Genomic DNA, 17,377 nt, shown 5'->3' on the forward strand with positions numbered 1-17,377 from the left:
AAAAAATATTCTAACAAAGGAACTCAACTTTCACTGAGGGCTTTCACTGATTAAAAAATAGAGAAGTCTCTTACAAGCATGGTGTGATGACCCCGGCTGGAGGCCAGGCGCCCACCAAAGCCATTCTATAACTCCCCTTCTCCGTTAGACATGGGAGAAAACACAGAATGAGAGGATTACAGATTGAGATAAGGACAGGAAGAGATGATTCAGCAATTAATGTCAGAGGGAAAACAGACTGAACATTGAATAAAATGCATCTAATTTATTACCCGACCAAAACAAAATAGGAATGAGAAATAAACCCTAATCTTGAAATACCTCCTCCCATCCCTGCCCTTCTTCTCAGGCTAAGCTCTATACATGATTTCTCTCCCTCCTCCACCCCACCATGTGGCACAGGGGCAGGGGGAATGGGGTTTTGGTCAATTCATCACAAGTTGTCTCTGCTCATTCTTCCTTCTCAAGAGGAGAGTCCTCACAATCTTTGCCTGCTCCAGTGTGGGGTCCCTCTCAGATGAGACAGTGCTCCACCAGCTTCTCCAACATGAGTCCTTCTCACGGGGGCTTCAGTTCGTCCAAACTGCCCCAGCGTGGCTTCCATAGGGTGCTGATATTCAGGAATAGAGTGCTCCAGCACAGTCCCCTATGGGGTCACAAATCCTGCAACCCTGCATCAGTGTGGGGTCCTCTCTCCACAGGTCCTGCCAAGAACTTGCTCCAGCATGGGCTACCCACCAGGTCACAGCCACCTTCAGGTGTCTCCACCTGCTCCGCCATGGGATCTTCCTGGAATCTCTCCTCTGGCACCTGGAGGGCCTCCTCCCACACATTCTTCACTGACTTAAGTGTCTGCTAAGAACTTATGTCTTCTCATTCCTTCCTCTGGTGGTAAAAAGCTGGTGCTGGTGGGTTTTTTTCCCCTTCTTAAATATTTTATCACAGCAGCACTACCACCATTGCTGATTGGCTCTGCACTGTCAGACCCAGGAGGAAGCTTTGTGCAGCAGCCACCCCTGCAGCCCCACCACTACTACCAAAACCTAGCTATGCCAACCCAAATCACAAGACAAAGCAAAATCCATTTTGTCTTCCAAAGGTGAGCCTTACAGAATACAATACAAGACCAGATGTTTCCAGGAAAAAAGCAGCATCACGACTGTGAAACTTTCATCACAGCAATCTCCTGACAGCATAGGTTTTACTGAGAATTATAAAGCAATTTCAACTACACTATTTTCATTAATATAACAATCTCTGGCCATCCAAAGCCAGAGCAGTGACTGGAAGGCTATTAGAGAACAATAATAAGCTTTCTTGAGCAGATGTGTTATTCACAGACTCCCTACTGAATCTCTCTCGGGTTTTTTTATACTCTGTTTTAAAGATAACCTAGAGGTCAAATGCATTGGAATACATTCAGTCTCCACCAGCAGCTTGCTAAATAAGGTATTTAAAAAGCTAGCATTTCTTAGTCTTGGACTTCATTTAGTATTGGGGCTGAAGGGGAAAGGAGTGGATGTGTAAACATCCTACTTTGCAGTTTCACGTAGCTGATTCCCCTCACACACCCTATTTAAAAAAAAAAAAGAAAATTATTTTCTCTCCCCATTCTTTAATCATGGTAGAAAACTTGAGTAGTGTAATTCTCATGTCTCAAATGTAAATGAGTTTTTTCCCTATTAAATATAATTAAATTATAATGCAAATTATCTCATTTCTTTGCTTTATGTAAAGAATCAAAATAATAATAATAATAGTCCTCAAAGCAGCTTCAGATGGTCTCTGGATTCATACAAACTCCCAGCTAACAAATCCTGAAGTAGTTACATTTTCTGTCAGCTGCTATCAGGCCAAGGCAATTGACTGGTTTCTGAAATGTTTCCTCATAACTAAAATAAAACCCACAAAAACTTTCCACTACTCCTGTGATTCACAGGTTACTGATTCTCATTTTTCTTATCTCATGTTTTTTATTTATAAAACTTATCTTCTACCTAGAATGTGTAATGAAAAAAAGCAGATAAATATATTGTGAAACATGACATCAGAAATTTCATAGTTTACAGACTTAAATACAAAGAGATTCAGAGAAGTCTAAGTGCTAAACCTGAGACCATAATAGTGCGGAGAAAGCCCTAGAAGAAGTGCTCTGCTTGTTTGAGCAAGAACGTCTACACCACCATTTACAATTTTATGATAAGACAGATGTTATTTGGTGGGTAAGCTGTTGCAGTTATTTGGGAAAAAAAAAAAATGCTGTTCAGCAAACTAGACAGTATAGTGCCAGTGGGGAAAAGCAGAAGCCACTAAGCTGCATTAGAGAACAGTCTTGCTACATTCTTAGCAATATTAAATGAAAAAAAAAAAACATTTTACTTATTATTTTAAATAAAGCCACACCAGGAGTTTATCCATTGGAATCTATTCCATTTCTCTTTAGCTTTAAACTGCATCTATTACAAAAATGCATAAAAATTCTCAGAAATGCATTACTTTAATTAAAGTGAATATATTAACTTTTTTAAGAAGTTCTAACAGATTAAGTTAGACATTGTATTTACTTTGCCTGAGAGTGCTATACTGCAAGTCTGCAAGCTTGCCAAAATGCTTTTTAGTCTATTTATCTGAAGGTGGCAAAATATAAGCTCATAACCAGGAAAATGCAAATACTAGGTTTCTAGTCTCTCAATTTACAACACAAAGCATATAGGTAAGGTCAGAGTCATCCAAAAAAACCCAACATTAGCACTTGGTCTGATCCCCTATGAGCTAACATTTTTCCACCTTTATACTGTGGTAAAATAAGAGTTTGCCTGTACCATGCAGCAATAAAATGAAAAATAGAACATAAAACCCCCAACCCCCCCAAGCCCCCAGAAACAAAAATTCCTAATAATGTAAGTAATTCTCTAGGTGACTAAAATTTTTTAAAATCACACCAAGGCATTTGTTTGCAGGGATTTTTATTTTTTTAATTAAATTACATTCTGAACCCAAATATAATGGGCTTTTTTATGCAGACAATTTGATAGTTACTTCTGAATGGATAAACAGATGCACATACATACACAGATTCTATTCTGCCTGGCCTTTGTGCAGGTAATTAAATTGCTTTCAAAGAAACCGTTTGCTTTACTAAACACTTTGAGAATAAAAATACAAAATTGCTAAACTAATTGCCCATCTCATGCACCAGAGAAGACATTAAGCAACACCTTTTCCATGGCTGGCACCAAATGACCAAAGCTTTAACTCACACTTAATCCACACTTAAAAAAGTATCTCTTTGCAAATGGTTCTTCAAATGATAAATATGGAGTTGGAAAAAACCCCTACCTATGCCTAACCTCTATCTTATTAATTAATTCCAAAGGCGTTGTGAGTGGCAGACAGGATCTCTGTACCAGTTTAAATTCAGGGCAGTGTGCGAAACCAGCCATGAACAGTCTCCACAGCTCCACACAACTTAAAGTTCATGGTATGTTCCACAGTTTGGTGACAGAAAGGACACTGTGGAGCAGCCACGTGATGCTGCAGTGGTTTAAGAATGTAGGGCTCCACCTTCGTTCTGCCTTCTAAAAATCCCAACCAAAATCACCTGAACCAGGCAATAGGAGACAATAATGTAGGTTCAATTACTTATGCCACAAAAGGGGGGTTCTTAATGCTGAAATTCTCTCATATCTGAACTCAGTAAGAAAGCTCCTCTTAAACAGTTTTTGGGTTTTAAGAAGAACAGAGCATGCTTTCAAGAGTGGTACCAAACTAACATTTCTTGACTCAACCCTATGTGTAGACATGTGTTACTTGAAAGCTTTATTTGTATATGTTAAACAAAAAGCTTCCAGGTCACTTAGATCATTATAGCAAAATTATACTGTTACACACTGCAAAATTCTTCACCTTTTTATTACTTCTTCAGAGTCATGGGAAAAATGTTTTCCAAGAAACACACCTAATTATCTTATACTGTATGTTCACTATGTCTATGTTTAGAAAGAACACATGATCAATGTTCAAGACAGCAGGAAAAATGAAAGATCCTATGATTAAAATACAGAAATCAGAAGCAAGACAACTATTTGTGATTCCTGTCAATGATTGTACAGGTGAAAAAAAAAATCATTTTTTTCTTAGAACAAATCTTCAAAACCAATAGATTAGTGATTAATTTCTTCAATTTTTTTTAAACAGCATATTTTAAACATGCTTACATGCTAAAAAGGTAGGCACCCACAGAACACTTTAAAAAAATGCATTTAGTTGGAAGTGTCAACATAGAGAACATTCAGCCTTTCAGATGCTATCACCAATCAATAAGCCAAGGTGAATTGTCAGTACGGTGTGATAACAAAGTATTTGGAAGCAAATGAATACTAGAAAACAAGTGAATGCATAGTTGTACAAGATACTAATCAAAGTGGAGTTGACATCTGTATTTATACACAGTTCAGTTCACTTCTGTCCTGTTTTTTTCCCCCCCACTCTCTTAATTTCATTTTCTCTGTCCTCTATGGAGAATTAAACATAGTGGAAAGAAAAAAAAATAAAGTACTGCTTCAATCATCCTCTGATTATCTCAGACAACTCCTGACAGTATTGAACCTTGATTATTTCAAGATTTCATTCATGGTAGATTTTTTGATGCTATCTAAATTAGACCTTGTGCCTAAAAATCACGCTTTTAAATCACAAAACTCAGAGATCCATCATGTCAGATATTCTAAACATGTAATTAAAATTGGTTGCTTTGAATGACATTTTTTATTGAAATCCCAAATAATTATTTAAAAGCAAATTTTCACATTCACATTTTTGAAAACACTGTTTTCACTATAGAATAGGATTTTCAGAGATAGGGAGCATCATGAGGCATTTAAAGTTAATGGGAAATTAGGATCTCTAAAAATTACATGAGTATCTTGAATTTGCTATCCACAAAAGGCCATTTTCAGAATTTTGTAACCTCAGTTTTAAACAAAATGGCCTTAAACCTGCAACAGCAAAGAAACTGAAGGGAAATTGTATAAAACATTCAACTATCTCATACTACTGTAGTTCAACAGACATCATTACTGATGTTTTGACAATTTAGTAATTATCTATGCAGTTATAAAATCATTAAAATTGATTAATTGAATTGCTTATTTTTCTGCATTTTATTTTTATCATCTGTTACTAACATTTCATAAGCATTAATATTTATAGACTACAAAGATTACAAGAAGCAATTAGCACATTCTGAAATAATATTACCTAGAGAAAACAAACATCAAACATGATTAAATAAACTCAGGTTTCCATAATAAAAAAATAAATTCAATTATTTCAGCATCAGGAAATACAGTAGTCTAAATTAGTGTCACTTACCAAGAAGAGTATATGCCTAAATCCAAATTGGTAAAATTATATTTCCCCACTAAACATGAAGTTTGAGTATGCAGTTTTGATGCCCCACATTTCTAGATTATCAACAGACTACTTTGACAGCCCTAGGAAGCATCTCTACCACATCTTTGGTCTTCACCTACAGTGGGTTTGAGTCCATTGGATGGATTGACATCAACACGCAGCCTGGTACAATGATCTCATTATTATAAATTTTACTACATATAAATTTATTCTGCTCAGCCAGCAGCTAAAATAGATCTGCTTGTCTGCTCTTCCCCACCCCCCACCCAGTGGGATAGGGAAGAAAACTGAAAATGGAAAAAAAAAAACACCAAAACAAAAACTCCTGGGTCAAGATAAAGACATTTTAATAAGATAGAAAAAGAAGAACATGATGATAATAAAAAATATAAAAATCAAGTGATCAAAAGAATAATTACTCACCACCTGAAGTCGATGCTTTGCAAGACCCCAAGTTGCTCTGCCTCCCAGCCAACCCCCTGTTCATATACCGAATATGATGTCATATGGTATGTAATATCCCTTTGGCCAGTTTGAGTCAGCTGCCCTGATTGTTCCCCCTACCAGCTTTTTAGGGCCCACTGCCTTCTCACTGACAGATCAGAATTAGAAGCTGAGAAGTCCCTGACTGCTTGGCAACAGCTAAAACATCAGTGTGCTATCAACAGTATTGTCATCCTAAATCCAAAACACATCACTACACCAGCTGCTGGGTATAACACAACTACCCTCAAACTTAATCCTATGCAGAGCCTGTAATCAACAGCTTCTCTGTGAAACACAAGGAGCAGAAAGTCTCCAGATACTTCAGGTTTGGAGGTTTTTCTTCTGTTTATTTTGGGAAATTTCATTGTCTGGGGAAACCACAAATTCAAATTCATGGCCTAATCAGAAAATAAACTAGAAAAAATTCTACGATCACTTTTTCTTCAACAATACACCTTTTCCCCTTATTTACACATTTCCCTTCTATATTTCTTCCATTGGTTATACTGAAAATTTCAATTGTGGACTGACTGAAAGTAAAACCCACAACAGATTATTGATTCTTTCCTGAACTTCAAGACACTAATGAGCCAAATTATACCAAGGAATAAAAAAGTGGCATTGCATTGAATTAATATAATTATTCTATGTCCTTCAAATGTATTTCTTTTTTTCAGTATTTGTTTTCTATTGTCTTTGACTCCTGACAAAGGAAGTCAAAACTGCTACAAGCTATCTGATTGATTTCTGTGGAAGGAGTACAGGTTATTAAAAAAAGACATCATCAATAATTTTAATTTCAAATGTTTTAGTCAGTTACATTTTCAAAGAAGAATTTTTAATGTTCTTTTTTCATGCACATTTTAGAATCCTAATCTTAAATTAAAAAAAACCCAAAGTCTTTCCAGAGCTGTTTTCATATATTTACAAATATTAAAGGGGAAGAGTAGCTACAGCTGACAGCAAATTGAATTGTTTTGGGAAACTTTCTACTTTAGCAGTGTTAGGTTTATGGTCGGAGTTGATCCTAAAGGTCTTTTCCAACCTAAATGAACCTCCTATGATTCTAAATAAATAAATAAGGAAGAAACAACCTAAGTATCTCTATAAGATTAAAATCTTCCTTCTTTCTCACAGCAGAAAAATAAAGTTCAGTATTCCAATTTAGTAAACTCACAATATGTTTAGTAGCACCTTTACATATCACTGGAACAAGGACTCAAAGCCTGAAAAAAACCAATATACACTACACACATAAGCACACCTCAACACAACTTAAAGCATAATTCTTGTACATTAAATAAGTGCAATATTAAAACTTAGAATAACAAACACCTCTCAAAATTTAAACATATTAATTTGGTATAAATGGAAAAACAAGACTGCTCTTTGCAATACAGAAACATCTATGAAATCAAATTTTGTCATGCTCTTCCCCTTTTTCTGCCATATCATGGTTATGTTGAACATCATAAAACTGTTTTTCTCCAAAGCAGCAGCAAAGAGAAAAAAACCCAGAAAATAATACACTATTTTTCTCCATCATCCATCATGAAAGAGAATGAGTGTTTAATTTTTTTAGTATAAAAATGATAAATGCCTGGCTACATTTGGTGCCTCTCTTATGTAAGGTGGGCCAAAAAGATCTATTTACAATGCCTTATGAAAATTAATTAACTCAGTTATGTAAATTACCATCTACACAGTTAATGAGGAAGTTTTGGCAGGGTCAGTGCAGACTGAAAAAGATAAAAATATGAGACACAGCAATAGATCTTCATAAAGGATAAAATCTAAACACTTTATTTAAACAGTACTTAGTTATTAGACAATTCAGAGCCAGGCGACTGATCTAGTACAGAAGTTGTGCCTAGCACTGATTTTATTGAAGGATCACTAGGGCAAGAAAAGCCAGGATGTATTTTAGAAATAGGAAAAAACCCTATATGCACAGAAAACCAGAGGCAGTAAAAATCCTAATACAAATATCATGTGCAAATGTCTCCATGCGAAATTTCAAGGATGCAGACATGGAATTCCTGTAACCTTCAGTATAAAATCATACAGCAGCCTAAGACATTTCATTGTCAAGAGCATGTACTTTACCTTCAGTCTCAATTTCTCCTTCTTAATCTCAGCTATTACTCCCATATACTTTATGAAAGGGCAAGGGAGAAAGAATAAAATATTAACCCCAGATCTAATTAGCCTAACAAGGTCACAGGCAGTTTTTTCTTTCATAGCCAACAATATTGACAGAAGTGATACAGTCAGCATCTACACATGGCCATCTTCAACCATGTGCCCATTTTAAATTATATTAATGACGCATTTCCATGACCAAGATTTGAATTAATACCTCAAACTGCAGCAGGGTACCTAGTTCATGCTGTTATTTCCATCTCCTGTGGAATAAACACTAAACCTCAGCCTATCTCATGGTTGCTGCTCTTAGTTGTAAAGGGGATGCCACAATAGCAGTTGCAATGGCAAGTATTCAACGATGCTGCCAACTGGAAAACGGAACATTACACATCCAGATGTTCCCCAGAGTCCTTACGGTAGAATCTGTTTATAAAGGTTATTTGAAGACCCTGCCCTAGCTCAGTACTCTATCCAAATATTATAAAAAGGGAAACTCAGACATGCTTCATATTTCAAGAGGCCCTACTTAACCTTCTATGCTACAGCATGCCTCTGCTAAATAAAAGGAAGAACCACAGAGCATTGCAATGAGGACTCAAACCATCTCTATACAAGCTAAGAGTCCATAAGATAATTCTGATTTCTACAGGAAAACCAGCCCACAGGTTGAGGGGACACAGTGCTGAATGACTCACTGACATACCGTCATATCAGAACAGCTCCCTGCAGAGAAGTGCACTGCAAAGCCTTCTATGCCACAAAACCAACACCAAATCATCTGCAGGGTGGGGAAGATGCTTACTAAGGACTGTGTAGAAGAACACCACATTAAGGCTGTGTCTAGGGAGACATACAGCTCACTGTAGCTTACTACTTTCTTCTTCCACTACTGTCTGTAGCTAAATTTATGTACTAATATGAATGCATGAAATGGCTTTTATGCATGCACGTACAACACCATTTTCCTCTTAAGAAATTTTTTTGAGCCTTTTGGAGTATATTTTGCAGTAATAATTGCTTTGTAAACCACTTAACAGTGAGAATGAATCCTGCTGCAGAAAGTGAACAAACATGTGATTAGGTACAATTTAAACTAGCAGGGTTGAAATAAATAAATAAATATTCAAGAAATCCCAATTCTCACCCTTTTCTATCAATGCTCTAAACTCCTGTACAAACTTCTACGCGCTTACTTCAGTGTAAGCACACAAATGGTGTCAGTATAGATGCTCCAAGCAAATTATGCATGTGCATTTCTGGTTACAGAACTGTGTTGCACAGACCAAAGTGGTCAGCACAGTAGAGAGCTTGTCCTAAAACTGCTTCTGGATCTTGTATTTCTATTATTACTTTGCAAAATACCATGCAAACAACATGGATCCTCAGGAAAGGGAGTACTATAAACTTCAATTTAACTCGAATACTTAAATGTATAGTATTACCACGAGATTTTTTTACAAAGTAAAGTGTCAGAATCGTATTCTACCAATACTTCCCCCCTCTCCCCTCCTCCTCGATGTGCTTTTGTAGCTTTCCTTGTTGCTATTACTTTGGCAATAAATGACTGAGCAGAGACATTTCTTCGATGCTTCCTGTCATCCTGGCTTCCCCATCAGTGTAGTTTCTTAGTTAATGATAGGACTGAAGGCTTTGCTGAGCTAAAATGAGAATAACCCGTTTTCCCTTGTAAAATGCAGGTTAATTACTTGGCCCTTTCTGACTTTCTTATTTTTCTAGAACTCATTTTCCAGTTAGAAACTGGTGATCTGGTAATCCCCTCTTTGTTTCAGTGTCTATAACCCTACATCATATAACATGAAGCTTTACACGCTTCAAAATAAATCTAAGATTTTTATGGACATATTAAAAATTGCTAGGAAAATTATTATTGAGGTTTCAGTCAATGTGAACAAGGGAACAAGTCTAATGTACTGAGACATAACTCTTGTCTCCAAAATGAAAAATTTAATACATTTTAAATCCTACACTTCAAAGATGTCCCTTTTTCCTAGGTGAAACAGACTAACAAGACATCTTCAAATACACAAAAAAGAAAAAAAGTTATGAATAATTTATATGAAATGGGTTTGAACCAATCTTGTGATCACATGTTGATGTGAGAAACAAAGTGTATTAAATATTTTGGGGAAAGAATAAAGGGTTGAATACAGTTTGAACAGATATTTAACAATATTTATTGTTAATGTCTTTTTATAGCAATTTGATCTACAGAAAATAATTTTTTGCAAATTCCACTGATAAAGGTATCTGTAAATGGGGACACCTAAAACCTAGAAAATGTAAATATCATACAAGTTATAAAGCTAAATAAAACATTACTTTTTAAAAATCATAACGCAACTATTTGTGTGTAATAAAGGCAGCGGTTGGGTAAGCTTTACTTCTTTTCCCTCCAATATCTAAGTTATTGTTGCTTCTATAATTGCAATTTCTGCGTGGCCTCCATTTTTGTCAGGAAACATGTCATCCTTTTCACAAGAGAAAGGAAAATTATTTAAGTGAGGACTGTAATTTCAAGCCTGTCACAGGGGAAGCATCACTGAAATCACTTGTCAAATAAGTAAAAGTTTGACCACATGCATCCTTCTCTTAAACTATTAAAATGCAGCTGGTATACGTGCTGAGGGAAAAAACTGAACACTGGGGGAAACTAACACAAAGCTTTGTCCTACATCCACCCCAGTTTAATGGTTCACATATCCACAGAAAAGAAACACAAATGAACTCTTAACAACTTTAGGTCTTTAGAACATATTTGTGGTGAGAAGCCAGAAGGTGATGGCAACCCAGGTTATGACTGCTAATTGGCTTTAACTATAAGGAAAATCAGCAAGATTGGCCTGGGGTGGCACGACTACTGAGGCCACTGACAGCTTAGGCTGACCCTGTAAATTGGAAACTAAGAAATGGTTAAAACAACTGCCCTGTGGGCACGCATCATTGTGTACAAGGATAAGCTCCATGTGGAATATGTACCTCACATGGAAAAGTTTCCACTGCTTAACGTCAATTGATGCTAAGGGAGTTACTAACTATAAAATTAAAAAGTAACCCACTGTAAAATGCTAAAAATGAATGTGCATCTAATTAAGTTTCTTCTCAAAAGGCTGTAGAGCATCTAAATCTTTAGAGGAAAGATTCACAGGTGAGGTGAATCAAAAAGGACACTGAAAAACGGCAACAAGGATTTTAGCCCAAAGATACCCAAACAAATGCTGGGTTTTGCTGAAATGCTCTAGAAGTTTCATAATGTCCATGAGAAATGAACAGAAAAAACAGCCAGTCACTCAAGACAGAACTTCTCAGCACCAGAAGAATAGAGGGAATCAGCCCACCTGAGATATATAGAACCAGAGAAGATGAGATATCTGGAATCCTCCGCTTCCCCCAAAAATTATTGAGACCTCATATTTTATTCCACAAGCTGACACAGAAGCCAGAAGCGGTACACCTAAACCACAAAAGGTTATATTCTCCATGGTTCCTTTGTTCAGTGTGTAATTAAATATGCTGTACTCAGGGATATTTTTAATTTCTTTACAAATACAGACTCCACCAGTGAGCAGGCTGGGGTGCACAAGGAGTTGGGAGGGGACACAGCAGGACAGCTGACTTGAACTGTCTCCAGCTGACCAAAGGGTTACTCCATACCATATGATGTCATGCTAAGGAATAAAAGCTGGGGGGAAGGAGGAGGAAGTGGGAATGATCAGAGTGATGCCGTTTATCTTCACAAGTAACCGTTGCACATGATAGAGCCCTGCTTTCCTGGGGATGGACAAACACCCACCTACTGATGGGAAGGAGTGAATGAATTCCTGCTTTTGCTTGTGTGCACAGCTTTTGCTTTACCTGCTAAACTGTCTCAATGTCAACCCATGACCTTTCTCACTTTTCCCCTCTGCTTCTCCCCTTTGTATCCCCGAGGTGGACAAGTGAGTGGCTGTATGAGGCTGAGCTGTCTGCCAGGGTTAAACCACAAGAAACCATTGTTTGTTTAACTATATTTTGGAATGATCATTGACTACTATTAACTTGCTTCATCAACATCTGTAGATCAGACGTGGCAACCTGGGATCTGCCAGTATTAAACAGATAATTCATAAAAATATTTTACTTTCCCTTGGAGAAGCAGATGGTATCATTTGCTTGCATATATATTTTTTAAAAATTAAAATCCTTCCTTAGAGTTAAATTAGATGCTTGATCATTTTCCATGACTTAATTTCATTTGCATGTACAAACATAGATTATCTAGTTACGCACGTGACTATACTTCCACAGATATTCATCTAGTGCAGAATATAACCAGGAAAAGTAGAATGTACTAATGACCACAATTCAGCATTAAGCTCACGTCCCATTCGCTTCACCTGTTTAACATGATGCACTGAATCAAGGTCCAATCCATACCCCATCCAGAAAAGGCTGTACATAACCATTATGAATATACACTGTGATAATGCTCAAATTCCAAATTAGGACCCCAAGAAACACTAAAAACTGAGTGAAGATAGACACAGAACTGCTCCTAGTCAAATAGCTTAATCAATGTTAATACATATTTATGTATTCCCATCACAATCATTTGAACTAACCATACATATGCTTACAGAATCACAGTAAAAATAGATGCTGTCAGTGTGGAGACAAGTGACTCAAAGAAAGAATTTAAAATTTTATGTTTTCAATTATATCCATTATCCTTTCAGAAGACAAAAAAAATCTGAAAATACTATTGCACAGAATTATAAGCTTTCAAGACCTGGACTCTTTTCAGGTAAGGAAGAAAACATTACTATTCTTTCCCCAACTCTAGCAAAAATCAGATAAAGGGAAAAATTAAATTACATTAATTTGCATTTAAGAAAAGAAACTGTAGAGAATAATCTGAACATCTTCAGAATTGTCTGAATTAATATCTACTTCTGAATAAATACAGTAGATGAAATGAAGCAAGCTTACATGAAATAGAAAAGCAAAGAAACATACTAGAAAATAATGAAAAAGTGAGACTTACTGGGTGGGGGAGGGCAGAAACCAAACAGAATCAAACTTTCAAAAAGAAAGTTTAATAAAAATAGGAAAAGGGTTTTTTTTCGAAAAAAATATAAAAAGCAGTGAATGGAGGAGCAATAATTTTAACTGATACAATCTTCAGGTACTTAATCTAGTCTAAGGGTTTGGTCTCAAAACCGAAACAACAGTTAGCTACAAAAAATATGTAGATCAATAATGAGATTTTAAATCTATACAGTTTGATAAATGTCATACTGGATAAGGAACAATTAGTGTCACAATTGTTAGAGAAAGTTTGGTCAGGGATACTGTGCACAACAATATATAAATGACAAACACACACAAACCGTTAAGAAGTTCAGCTTGAAATGACATCTAGTTAGTAGAGAAGCAAAAGACAATTCCAGCTACATGGCCCATTATACCAAGTTAACCAGCTACATAAAATTGTTGTGAGCATGAGAAAAAATAAAATTTGGTCTACTCCCTATTAATCTAAAACTATCAATATGTACCCCAACATGCAACAAATTGTAATATTACTGTTTTTTGAGAAGTTATGCCTCCTTTTATTACAGAATTACTCAAAATTTTTTATATGTGATCAGAACCAAGAAGCTAGGGTTCCATCAAAAGTTGAACACAGAGGCTTTAATCTTCAAATAAAGTAGACTAAGGTGATAAAGCCTGGGGATAGCATTATAATTAATATGGAAACAATAATGGGAAAATATTTCTAAGAACATTTAGTTTGGTTTTGCTGAAATATTTCAGAACTTGATTTGGATGAAGCTAAACTCAACATCAAGTAAAACAAAATGCTATAACTGAATTTATTAAACTCTAAATGTATTTCAGTGTTTTCATGAGCTAATTTCTTTTTTTTTCCTGTGCTGCTGTTCAGTATTCCATTTACTTGCTTAATGAAAAAAGCAATTTGTTAATGATCATAATATGCTTCCTACACCACTTCCATGCTTACACTAAGGGAGAAAAATATTTCTTTTCATAAAAATTAATAAGATGTACTTGCAATTTTCAGATCATTCCCCTTTGGGGAAGCATCATTGTGAAATGATCACTTTGGGGATTTATTTTTAAATACGAAGTTTCTTTTCAGAAGGTTTAGTTGAAGTTCTGAAATACAGAAGACACTCTGCTGCATGAGGCATACACAAAAAGGCGTATGTCACAGGTGAAAAAAGATACAGTGCTCCTTCCAGTTTACTTCCCAAACAAACCCAGACTTGCCACCCACAGCCTAAGGAAGCAGAGCTGTGCCCTTCCTGCCGTAACCATGCTTGCAAGACAGAGCAAGTAAACCCCTACTAAGGGAACTGGGTCCACAGAGGAGCTGCAATGCACTGAAAAATGGTTCACTCAGAAGGGACTTGAAGGTGTCATTGGAAGTGACTTTTGTACACTTACAACAAATAATGGCCCACAAGTTGGAAAGACACTGTCAACGAAAGTTTATTCTGAATGTCATTTCTTCAGAAGTGATGGATAGAAAGAGTAATGGTTGAGAGACCAGGAAGGAAAGAAAATGAAGAGGAAAGCTTAACAGGCCTCAGTGACAAGGCCTTATTTCTGGCTGCAAAGAATATTATTATATAGCCAAACACAACATTATAGGACATGCTGTGTCTTCCACAGCTCTGTATATCCTTGGCGTCCTTACACATTTCATCAATTAGGCAGCAGTCTATATAGCTTCATGCAAACTTACTTCTGAACAAGTTTTAATATTAATAAGGTTAAAACATACTAAGTCCAGAGGCCCCTTCCAACCCCATCATTCTGTGATTCTGTGATTTTGTAATTTCTCTGAAAGAAAATAATTCCAGATGAATATAAGCTATAATAATAATAATGTAGGATATTAAGTAAACTATAAAATTTTGCATTTTTGTGTTGCCTTCCTTAGCAGAAACTTACATTCTATAAAATCTACCACTGAACAAGATAGTTTTGTGATATTAAGTAGGTGCTTTTTTCACGAACACTTCAACAGCTCTCAGACCACTGCCTCTTCATTTATGACTTTCTTCACACTCTTTGGAATACCACATTTCATCAGTGGTTATAAATAATTATTCATCTTTCTGGTTAGATATCATCCTGTCCATGTTTCAGCAATGGAAGGGCAGTATTTCCTGACACCTCATTCTTCCTAGAATAGGAAGTTATGCCTATTTTAACCTTAATGAAATTGGACCAGGTATATTTAACTGAGTATGTTTCAAATAATCAGTTTTGCTATAGTCTGAACATGTCAATACAGTTGAACAAAAACAAGTACATAGACAATTTTTGCTCTTACATGCAGGACAGTCTGAAGCTTTTGCCTTGAAGCATCAGTTCTTACTCACCTGGGGTGGTCTACTGCTCTGAATGGATTTATTTGAATGAGCAAACACTGCAGAATCAAAATTCTTGTCAATGAGTCACTTTATTCAACTTCATACAATTCATGGTAACTCTGCTATGTAAATTGTATACTTTACATTGCCTGCATAACTACTATCAATAGCTTTGCATGCAGAAAACCAAACATCTCTTGCAGTATCATGTTAAATATATGAAGATAATTTTTAAGTCCAGCTGTCTAACACAAATTCAGACTTACTATACTTTGTCCCTGTTACAGGCAGGAGCAAAGACAGATAATAGCCTGCTGTATTTGTCAGGGCCCAAATGCCAGTGCATCAATGAAGAACACAAAGAACGTTGAGTTATCAATATTAAGATATTTCCTGCTTAAAGACTTCACTATTCACAAAACATCAATACTGATTTATAGACATACCATGCAAGTCAGAACGCACCGTGCATAACAAAAGATGGAAAAATAGCAAACGGAAAGATTAAACAGCAGAAATGTCAAATGGCACATGACACACACCGAGCTGAGGCACTCAATGGCAAACACTACATTTTGAAAAATAAATTCAGCATCTCTGAAGTTCATCTGAGCATGCCACCATCATGAAATGCAACTTTTCACTCACCAAAGTAGAGTTATGTGAAGCATCACCTGAGACCTCGGGTGTTCTTGTGCTGTTTGGAAGTCTGTGAGGGTTACGAGCTATCGCTTGGCACCAGCCCAACATTTTCTCTTTCCACTTATACCTTCTCAATTTCTGAAATTCTGAAAATAATTTAGATTCCCTGAAACATTGACAATTTGAATTTATTGTGTGCATGTCTCTGGATGCATGCCTTTAAAAACAGCTTTTTAAGTTAAATTTAAACAAGCTAATAAACATATTTTTAGAATAACAGGTTTCTTTAAAGTGCTCTGAAGGGTTATGCCCTGCAGGTTAGAAAACAATTACACACTTTCAGGAGACTTTACATGCATTAATACTGTTTCAGTGCCAGCAAACTCTGTGCCTCCTCTCCATGTTAATTCTTTCTTAAGTTATCACTTTAATTAAACAAGTGTTACTTCATAGGACATTTATTTCAAAATAACTGTGAGACTAGCACCATTCCTAAAACCATATAACATTTGGGTGCAATAACCCACCACATTCCCTGAAATAACTAGAAATAGCCCAACAGCAGTAGCAGATATTAAATACAAATCAACAGTGTGAAAACAAACATGTACTCATGGCCACACACACCAAAATATCTGACTTGTCTTGAAGTGTTACACTAGGATGTGCTATAAATAGCAAAAAGTAATGTACACACAACAGCAATAAATGCCACATACTAAATCTAAGTTGGGTATGGACTTATTTTTAGTTTGCAACAGCAACAAAATACCTTTTAAGTAACACTAACCCATTCTGGAAATACAGGGCTAGTAAGGGAACTCTTTTTTACCTATAAGAAACCTTCATAATTTTTTTTTTAATTTCACAATCTGCTTTTCCCACTTGGTATAGGTGAGGTAGATATTCAATGAAAAACTTCACTAATTAATTACAAATTTCTTTTTTAAAGATAAGTACTTACTATGAGAAAGCCAAATAGAATTTTGGGAGTTTTTCAAGCTTGTATTGGAAATTCTAGGTAATTTCTATGAACTGCATTGAAATACAACAGCATTTACCAACTAAACAGGATTTAAAACAACAGTGGAGGCTCATTTCTAATAAATTAGTCCCCAGTACCCTCCTTGCCTCCCCCTGCTTTTTTCTGTTTTTCAATAAGCACACACAAAATCTTCTGATAAACTGTTGTTTCAAAACTATTCTGGTATCTCTGGAATTTCCTAATTTTAATTCAAAATTTCAAGCAGAAAGTATTTCAGTGTTGTTTAGACATTTTTAAATGA

The 17,377-nt window shown here is 35.9% G+C and overlaps 1 protein-coding gene across 1 annotated transcript in view; it reads right to left on the reverse strand.

Annotated features, from left to right (window-relative positions):
* Positions 1 to 16,199, reverse strand: part of MARCHF1 (membrane associated ring-CH-type finger 1) — a gene marked incomplete at its 5' end in the record, with an annotated part of 86,166 nt that extends 69,967 nt beyond the window's left edge. Inside the window, one exon of the mRNA XM_084263487.1 lies at positions 16,098 to 16,199. Within this exon, the coding sequence (XP_084119613.1) occupies positions 16,098 to 16,199 (102 nt within the window). The remainder of the gene's footprint in view (positions 1 to 16,097) is intronic.
* Positions 16,200 to 17,377: the final 1,178 nt, after the last annotated feature.

Source organism: Gallinula chloropus (assembly GCF_964237585.1).
Source record: "Gallinula chloropus genome assembly, chromosome: 4".
NCBI classification, from domain to species: Eukaryota; Metazoa; Chordata; class Aves; order Gruiformes; family Rallidae; genus Gallinula; species Gallinula chloropus.